General features: G+C 42.9%; 1 protein-coding gene across 1 annotated transcript; it reads right to left on the reverse strand.

Moving 5' to 3' along the window:
* Nucleotides 1-701: 701 nt before the first annotated feature.
* Nucleotides 702-9069, reverse strand: STOML3 (stomatin like 3). Its single transcript, XM_065730304.1, has 7 exons — nt 8518-9069; nt 5324-5427; nt 4425-4497; nt 3171-3253; nt 1957-2160; nt 1047-1181; nt 702-899 (listed from the first exon to the last, which is right to left on the reverse strand). The coding sequence occupies exons 1-7, from the start codon at nt 8567-8569 to the stop codon at nt 702-704; spliced, it is 849 nt and encodes a 282-aa protein (XP_065586376.1). The 5' UTR covers nt 8570-9069.
* Nucleotides 9070-9987: the final 918 nt, after the last annotated feature.

Genomic DNA, 9987 nt, shown 5'->3' on the forward strand with positions numbered 1-9987 from the left:
AGCACAAGGCAGAGGGGTTGGAACTAGACAATCCTTGAGGTCCCTTCCAACCCCTACAATTCTATGATTCTATGATAAAGAATAAGCTGTTCCATAATTGATATAATTATCCAGTAATTCTGTTGATAGTTATAAAGTAATACTAAGTATACTAAGGTTGTGGCCAAATGCTTTCTTCTGCTCTGTAGGACTTCACAGAATCACAGAGCTGTAAGAGTTGGAAGGGACCTCTAGAGATCATTGAGTCCAACCCCCTGCTGAAGCAGGCTCCATAGACCAGGTCACACAAGTAGGTGTCCAGGTAACTTGAATTATGCACCAATATCTGACCCTTTTGATGCATTTGTGAGCTCATCAGGAGCTCAAAGGTTCTTGCTTAGCAGACAAATTGTCAAATAATTACTACACTCAAACACGTGCAGCATGCAGTGAAAGCATCAATAAATTTTCTTATTAGGTCTAACATACATTTTACATATTTTCCTTCATTTCATCTCAAGATGAGTCTAAGATAAAACTGCTCTGTGCCTGAATTCTGCAACTTTCTTGCTCAAATGCAGCCTCCCATTGTGGGAGCTATGTGTGGTTATTAAACTAGTTTTTATTTTTATTTTACTCTTCTTTGGTGATCTGGAACCCTTTGCTTCCTCATAAACCCTTTAAATCTTTCAGCCCAAGCAGCTAGTGTAGATCGATCTTTATCACCCTCTATTTTTCTGTCCAAAACCATCAAGCAAATTAATAGGGAGAGGGAAAACAATAGTGGAATTATTCTCAGCTGCCACAGTTGTCAGCGTTTGCAGGTAGCGCAGCTGAAGACCTGCTGGAGACTCGGCCAGCACCATGGAGGCCTCCTTGAGGGCTTTAGAAGCATTCATCTCTCCCTCTGCTGCCACAACCTGTGACATAAAAGAAATGGAAATGACATTGCAGCACTGCCAGTAGTGGGGAAATCCACCTTTACAACGAGGAAAAAAACAGAAGCACTTGGGTGCCCAGAAGACAGGACACTGCATGTTGGGGGTAGGCATAGCCATGGGTCTCACCTTAGCTCGTGCTTCTCGTGTAGCCTCTGCTTCAGCTGCCATCACCCTCTGCATGGCCACAGGAATCCTGACATCTTTGATCTCCACACGAGCCACTTTGATTCCCCATTGCTCCGTGGCACTGTCAAGGATGGCCTTGGGGACAAACACAATACCCAACAAAGGAGCACAGGGGGATCAGGAAGAACTCTGTGGGATTTAGGCAGACTTCAGGTAGATGTAACCCTACTGAGGTGCTGGCATCCACAGTGGTGTGAGCATGGCAGGTACCCCAGCCTTATGAAACTTGCTGATCAGCACCGATTTCTGAGGTGAGATGCTGGTTGGTACCTGAAGTTTTTCACTATGTAGGGCTTTTGTAGGGGATCGCCTCCACCCTCCCCTAAGCTACCTTCTTTTTAGGCACTTTTCTCATTTAATAACTATTACTTTGAGAGTATTTAAGAGTCTTTAAGTATGGCATTATGTTGTCACTGTGCAAGCGCATTACTAGCAAATGATATGTCACAGTCCTGCAGCACTCAGAATCTGTGTTGGAAAAGTCTTGGCCATCATGACAGGAGGAACAAGAACTCCACTGAGGGTCTGCTCAAGGTGGAGTTTCCCACAAAAAGCAGACTTCTTTCTTATTGCTTGCAGCCAACTTAGGGCAAAGACTGAATATGCTGATTTATTCAACTCATAGGATAATTTCAGCACCTTTGTTGCTTTTTGATAGGAAATAACTCTCCTACAAGAATATAGGAAAATACCTTTCCAGTAATTCTTTCTTACTTGGAGCAATGAGAAGTATAACTGAAAGGACCATATAGGAAATTTTTTCTATTGTTAAAGAAAATAAATGAGATTATTTCTGATTCGCTGCTCCCCAGAACTAATTTCCATGCTTGCCTGTGAACCCAAGATCTACCTGGATACTGTGAGCAATCTCTTCACGACCAGCCAGGAGCTGAGCCAAGGTCTGTGTGCCCAGCACATTTCTCAGGGTTGTTTGTGCCAAGAGGAAGGTGGCTGAATGTACGTTGGTGACATTGGCAACAGCACTGACTGCGCTGTGGATCCTGTAGTACACCACTCCATCCACCTGAGTAGTAACGGCATCTTTTGTGAGAATCTGTGTTGGAGAAACATACTGTATTAGAGAAGGACCCAATATGGCACAACTTAACACGGAAAGGGAGTCATAATCATGATTCTTTTTCCTTTAGTGAAGAACAGACCCTGATAATTCAAGGAAACTAAGAATTCCTTTTGGTTTCTTTGGTATTCCCCTCCAAGAAATGACTTCAAAGAAGTCATCCTGCATCATCAACAGTTTAAATTAGGGCAAAATGTTCTACATGGCTTTAAAACAACTGTTTCAATAGTAGGTAAATCTCATCACCTGCATGAATTTCATCTTCAATAACAGATGTTGGTTATCCCATTCCTTCCTTGTAGAAAGGGCCAAACCTAATTGCATACATTGCATAGTTTGTTAAAGCAGTGCATCTTTCTCTAAGCATTGTATTTGTGAGAATCATCAAAATTAGAGCAAAAGAGGAAAGCAATGTGCAAAAATAGTAAGAAGAAATTCTGAAAGATATTTCAGTATTCCTAAAGGAATTGTGTCATCTGCCAGTGCAAGGAGAGGCAAGTGCCTGCACCTCAGCAGACAGCTATAGTCACAGTGGAGCACTAACAGTCCCCTTCTAAGCATCCATTGCCTGCAATTAAGTGCTCCACAGAAGCCCTGACAACAGCTGCAGAAGCCTTGCCAAAAGCTGCTGAATCTCATACAGCACAAGTATGTAATCATCCTCCTTCCTGCTTTCTGTTTTTGGGGAGCCACCACATGCATCCCTGCAACCCCGCTTCTCTTGTCTCAGCTGTCTCCTTTCAGAGCCCTAATCCCATCTTCTTTATTCTTTAACTCACAAATCAGCAAGGAGAGTTTGCCTGGCCTGTAATGATAGATCTGCAAGTTTTCATAAGCAGCTGTTTTGTAAGGGCTGTGAAAGCAAATAAGCTAAACTCTATAGGGTAACTCACAGCTGAAAGACTACAAAGTATCCACATCATTTTTACTCTTGCCATGAATCAGCTGATTTGTTTCTGATTTAGATGGCTGCTGGAAAATATTACCTCTTGTGGAGGAATGTTACACGTGACAGTTCTAAGGTCAACCTTGATAAAGGTATCTGTACATGGAAGTATGAGGATCAAACCTGAAATAGAGAAATAATTAGTGAAACGCTTCTGAGAGCTAAGACTTGAGCCTGGTGCCTGTATGAAGCAAGCAGATGGAAATATCCCTAGGGTGGGGAAAGAGCCAAGGAGCCATGCAGTACTTTATGACTGCAGCTGTCCTTCTGCTACAGAAGGTGACAGAGGTGAAGTTTTGCATTTTCAAATATTAGAGGGAAATGCAGATATCTGAAAATGATGTGAACTTATTAGACCTTAATGGGTAAGAGCTCTGGTCTGGGAATGGCTAGACTTCATCCTGGTTTCAAATCTGCCATGAGACTCGTGGCAAAAATTCCCTCTATGCCTCTGCTAACTTTCTCTCCTTTCAACCATAACCCATTTGCAGTATGTGCATTCCTCCAGACACCCTTGTCCAGAGTCTTACACAACCTTTATGCCCTCAGGTTAGGATGAACACTGACCTCAGTTTGCAAACAGACCTGTGAAGCTGTCCCCACTCTCCCTTCACAAGAGCAGGAGCCCTCTCTGCAACGTTTGGCTTCCCAGAGCCATGCAGAGAAGCTCCATGCCTGCCCTATGTCTGGCTGTTATTCAAGAGGAAGGAGAGCGACTGGAAATTTGACCAGTTTTATTGCACTGCTGCACCAATGCAAATTACTGTCATTGTTGGGTATTATTTGTAATTTGTAACCTGATCCCAGGCAAATGTAACAAACCCTGTGTAGATAAAAAGTCTCAGTAGGTCCTTGCACTGATATGTTTGTAATTTCACAGGGTAGAAGGCAGTTAAGTGCTGGCAAGAACATGTAGTGTTGGAAGTGAAGTACAAGGAGAACTGTCACAGCCACTCAAAAAAACCTGAGCTGAAGACTGCATTGAAACCTCCCAGAACCCTCACCGTTGTTTGCAGCATAAGCTCAACCTTCAGTTATCCAATCTACTGAACAGCAAAGCCACAACAGCTCTTCAACCAGAAGACCTTCAACTAGAAGGTCTTCCACCTGTGCTGTGCTCTGATGTAGGAATGACATTACCTTCTATTCAGAAAGGCAAAAGGTCTGCAGGCAAAGGACCCACAGCAGAGAACCTCCTCATTCCATGTACGCTTTGAAGAAGGAATTCATAGACTTCTGCAATTCTCCTTGGGATTACAGTGCATCTTAATAGAGTAAAACTGCATGCATTCACCTGGTCCCTTGGCTCTCTTAGACAGTATACGTCCCAGACGAAACACAACAGCACGTTCATATTCTCTGACAACCTAGGAAAACATTTTAAAGTTAGAATTTTACAACTAATTCTATTCATGTTCCCTGGTATGACATATATACATATATTTAATCTATAACATCCATATTTACTGTGAAAAATACTGTCAGCATAGGGATAAACAAAACTACAATTTATCAAGTAGTGTTTTATGTTTTCTCACCTCATCCTTTGCTGGAAAAACTCAGACCTTGGCCCTGTGAATAAGTCATAAAATAGATAAAATATGCAAGAAATGCTACTGAATTAATGAGGCTGACCACAGCTCTTTCAACATCAGTGTTACATGCAAAAGAACCATAGGCAAAATATACTATCAGATAGTCTACCCACCTCCTTCAGATTGTAGGACTATCCATGGTCTGGTGCTAAGGGCAATCACTCTGGTAATTAAGCCCTAAAAACTTATTTACATTATTATATCATGCCCCTGTCTTGTAGAGACTGTGGGCTTAAGCTTAATCCCTCTGTGTGGGGGCTTATTGCTTTTTCCATCAGTATCCTTGATATTTGCTGTTGCTGGCTGCATTAAGTGTGAGTTCTTCAAAAAAGTTTGTAGATTTATTCTTCCAGGGCTGTTGTAGAGCAGGGAAGCGTAACTGACTATGGAAGCTGATATGGTAAGAAGTCAAATGAGCAGGTTTTGTTGATACAGAATGTCCGTGGAAATACATGAATCTCTTGGTCCCAGACCACATCTGCACTGCAAAGCCTTCCCATTTCCAGAAAGTGAAAGGAGAATGTTTGAGCAAATAGAAAAGAATAAGTAACAATAATAACAGAGCATTCTTTGGGTGGCCCAGATCCCACCAGCTTACCTTGATACATGCCCAGATGGAAATAGGAAAGGTAATGAGCACCAACAGGAAAGATACAGAAACCAGGATCCACCCACAGACACCAATTCCATCCCTCCTGTCGGCTATGAAACAATAAAGAGGAGCAAAATGAATGCAAATAGTGAAAACTTATCAGAAGAATGCAGACCTAACCCATTGCAATCACTACAGAATGTAAGGTCCACAAAGAGTCAGTCCATCTCTCCTTCTCAATGCTCACTGAAAGTCAAACACCTAACAAAAGATCCAGCCACATCTATACATACATTCCTCCTTCATGAAAGGTTTAAAAATTTCAGAAAGATTTTGCAGCAGGAAAGAAATAGGAGGACTACAGGGCATTGACAAAGCTAGGGACTTGGAGAAATAAAAGATCAGATAGAATATCTGTATGGATGCGAATTGCTGAGAAAGTGTGTTACACCTGGGGCAAGAGATCTAGTTTGTACAAAGTGGATAATAAGAAAAATGAGGGGAACTCCTGCTATCTTTAGATGGAAGTTTTGAGGAATACTGCTGTACCAGTCCATCCTCTGAAAGACTAAATTCAGAATCAGTGGTTGTCAAAGTCTACACCCATGTGTGCGCTCAGCTCTTCTCATCACAAAATTTAATTATTTTAGTGCCTGAAGGGAAGGTGGTGGTGAGGAGCTCTTCATGTACTAAAATTTTAGGAGGCACTTTGTAGGGGAAAGTGGACCAAGGAGCTGCTCCTCTTTGGCGAGATCAGCAAGATCTCCTGGAGCTGCAGGAATGGAATGAATGAATGCATGAAGCCTGCCATGAGAACGGAGCACTACAGTGTTGATTGAATCTTCCTGAATGCAAAAATGTCTTAGACCAGGAGAGCTGCAAAGAAATCAGAAGTAGCAGGGATACCAGCTGGACTTGTCCTAGGGCTGCCATGTTTGAGGTAGGACTTATGTAGGTATGACCATCAACAGCTGAGAAGCTGAATGCATGGCATGTGCTTCTGCCCCTTCCAGCATATCTCAGCACAGGTTGGAGAGCAGGACAGAGCCTCAGAGGTCTCTTGAGAGAAGAGGTAGTGCTCAGTAGTCCTGGGATCAGGACTCACTGTGTGGCTTTGCTTTGAGGAGAGCTCTCACATGAGACTGTTTTCTTTCTGACTTCTGCTGTTCTTAAAAACAAGCAAGCAAGTAACCATTCCCATGCCGATGCAAATATGCAATGTGATTTTTGATGTCACCTCAATGACGTAACACTGCATATTTCTGACATTAAATAACATACAGACAGAAACGGATAAATAGGAAAGAAGAGCATATATATACTTCATGTATAAAACTTGCCACCACATCAAGACAGCATGAGGTTACCTGATCAGAGGCACAAGGCAACAGATCAACAGACTGGGCAGACAGGTTTGTCAGAAAACCCCCATGATCCTGCAGGAGACACGAAGCCCTCACACAGAGCTTTCCTCTTGCAGAAAACTGCTCAGAGCTCCTTGCAGTCTGCAGTGAGGAACCCATGATAACTGCTCGCTTGGGTGTTATGACTTTGCTCCTTGCAGTTTTCCCTTCCTACTCCTGAGGTCCTCGCTGGAGATCTAATCACTCACACTGAAGTAAGTATGTGTCCAATAGGGCCAAGCTTTGGGCCATGAGAACAGGACACAGATGTGCTGCCCTGGGATCCTGGCTACCCTCCTGACCCTTCCAGCTAATAGTAACATATATTCCCTGGTTGCTTAATGAGGTATCACCAGCCATTTTATAATCACTGGTAGGAATGATTTGAGGAGCTCCCCTGAGTAAATTAACATGCAAACCCTAAGGTCATGTTTTTTGAAAACAAGACTGTTGAGATTTCACGTGAAAAGCTTTAACTCCTTCACTGCCAGTGTTCCTCACATTACATCAAGTGTGTCAGGCTACAGCAGGTACATGAAGTGCCAACAGTTGACTGTCTTCTGATCAGTGAAAAGAGATCTAGGAAAGTCATGGGCTGGACGTCATTCATAATTCTTAATCAAAAGCTTGGAGAAATTAATCATGAAGGGATGTTCTCTTCACCGGCAGACAATGCTCTGTTCTGTCCCAATTTTCACCTATATGATTAGCATGCAGAAAGGTGTCTGGAAATCTTTTTCTTCAGTGCCAAGCTTTGCCATTAAGGGCCCCCCTCAAGAGCTAGTTTTTCATCTGCCATCACCTGCCAGAGGCCATTGTGAGGATGGATAGGAATGACACACACCTGATAGGACTGACACAATCCAGAGAATCTGGGAACTGGCCTCTTCAGGTCAGTATTCAAACAGCTTAGAAGGGAGAGGTCATGATACCATTCATCATACCTAGGGGTAAGAAGCACCCACCAATCCAAAACTTGACAAAGTATGACTGACTCCTCTAGGAGACCTGTCCTGGGGATCGTGATGCCAGCTAAAAGCGTGGATTCCAATGAGAAAAGCAGGATATAAAGATACACCTTCTTGATACCCAATAGAGACCTAGTATCCAAAGACCATCACAAATGAACTCTAACAATTCCAAGATTTCAAACAATTTAACCACACAACTTTTTTTTTTTTTTTCCTGCAAAAACACAATAATGAAGAATAAATTCAGTAACCCAACATGCCAGTGACTTGGTTTTGCTGCACCTGCACATTGATCACAAAAGCCCTGACCAGCAGAAACCTCCTTCACATCTGCAGTCTATAGCAAACTAAAGTCCATAGCCTCAGCCCTCTGTAACCATTACGAGTGCTTTTGCTTTCCACAAGCACCCAAACCAACCCTGCTGTCCCCACGCTTGTCCCACTGCACCACCTATTCTTATGCCCACACACAATGAGAGAAGCAGCATACATCGCCCCAGACAACTTTGGTTCCGTATCAGTTTCCTTGCACTATGTGCTCCTCACACAAGCCCAACCACATAAAGTTCCCTTTTGGGGTTGAAAATCCCTACCATTCCTCATTTACTCACATTTTTCCCTTTCCACTTCATCCCTGCATGTACCAAAATGTGGATGTTTTAGTCCCTGGGATCATTTTCCTGGAAGGTAAATGCTGAATCATGGCAGATTCTGGATTTCATCTCCAGCCCATAAGGGAGACTTACAATGAATATCTGGTTTCAAATGCATTCTTTTTGCTTTTTATTGAGAAAAACATAACCACACACAAAAAGGTGAGGCTTACCAATTAGATGTTCTGCATTGCTTTTCTTGGGTGTCTCTCCTGTGGGATCCATCTCATTCCAGGGAAGTTCTGATCCCCTCACAGACAGAACAGCAACATACCTCAACACAGCACAGTGCCCATGCGACGCACCGAAGAGGGAAGCACAGGGATCCCGAGGAGGAGAAATGTCAACTTGTATGGGAGTCCTCTGGGAGTCAGTTACCCTGGTGAGGACTGCATGTTTACAAAAACAAAGACCTGTGGATCACCCTTGCCTGTGATGTAATTCTTACAGTCTTCTGTGGCAGGCTTTTGGCTGGGGGCATAAGTGGCTCAGCTGGTTTTACATCATATAGTATCCAAACCGGAAATTATTTCGGTGAATCACAAAAATATTTATCAATGAAGCTAAAAAACAAACAACAAATATATATTAAAAAAAGAGGAGAAATCTACCACTTATGGATTGAGTACTGCTCTTCTGCTGCACACTTTTTAGTAGGCAAAGTGCCCATGCTGCCTGGAATATATCTTCAGATATTTCCTGATACTTTACATCAAAGTAGGTTAAACCCTTTCTCTTGTGCCAGATAACCAAAAACCTCCAGCAGAAACATTTCAGCTCCAAAGTCTTAACTTCTTTTTCCTTTTTTTTTTTTTTCCCAAAATAAGTTTTCTTTCACTTCTAAAGCTTTCCTTTCCATACTGGCATCAAACAAAGTATAACTGAGACAAGAAGAAATGGTTTCAAATAAAAGAGGGGGGGGGGGGGGGGGGTTAGACTGCAAACAAGTGTTTTTTACAGTAAGGGTGGTAAGGCACTGGCACAGATTGCCCAGAGAGGTGGTAGATGCTCAGTCCCTGCAGACACCCAAGCTCAGACTGGGCAGGGCTCTGAGCACCTGATGGAGCTGTAGGCATCCCTGTTCATTGCAGGGGAGTTGAAACAGATGGCCTTTGAGTGGCCTCCCAACTCAAAGGGTCACGTGATTCTGTGATAATTGCAGCACAGCATTTTAGGCTAAGCCATATTGGAAGACTGAAGCAGCATAGAGCAGCCTTCTACAAGGATGCAAAATTGTTATTTGAGAAGAAAAAAAACAAGGCTTATAGCTGCACTAATTCTATGGTTGTTTCCTGTGGGCATCCATCACCTCTAGCATCTTGGAAGATCTGGTTCCAGCTTTTATTTCGCATCAGACTTCATCTGCGTCAGTAACCACATTGGTCCCAGATGGGTTATTCAACACTGATAGCTCCCCAGATAACTCTTTCAGCTTCACAAAGACTGAAACCTACCCTCATTGATGGGATGTTTTAAGTTACAGTGGAAACTAAAAGCACAGCTTGCAAACTGGGATTCACGTGCTTATCCCACTATTCTCCCCAGTGTCAAAATACCTCTTTGAAGTCATTTGTTGTACTTCCCCAATGATTTGGCCTCACGGCTGTAAGGTGAAACCTGTGCATGACAGATGCCTACTAACA

This window comes from Cyrtonyx montezumae, unplaced genomic scaffold, assembly GCF_038088225.1.
Source record: "Cyrtonyx montezumae isolate F1298 unplaced genomic scaffold, pur_monq_1.0 scaffold_12, whole genome shotgun sequence".
Taxonomy (NCBI): Eukaryota; Metazoa; Chordata; class Aves; order Galliformes; family Odontophoridae; genus Cyrtonyx; species Cyrtonyx montezumae.

Bases quoted from the DNA above. Each gene is read 5' to 3' on its own strand.
- STOML3 (XM_065730304.1), bottom strand. From the start codon at position 8,569: ATGGATCCCACAGGAGAGACACCCAAGAAAAGCAATGCAGAACATCTA. The intron at 3,254-4,424 runs GTGAATGCATGC...TCTCTATTTCAG, and splicing joins TAAGAGAGCCAAGGGACCAG to GTTTGATCCTCATACTTCCA. The intron at 2,161-3,170 runs GTAATATTTTCC...TCTCCAACACAG, and splicing joins GTAACATTCCTCCACAAGAG to ATTCTCACAAAAGATGCCGT.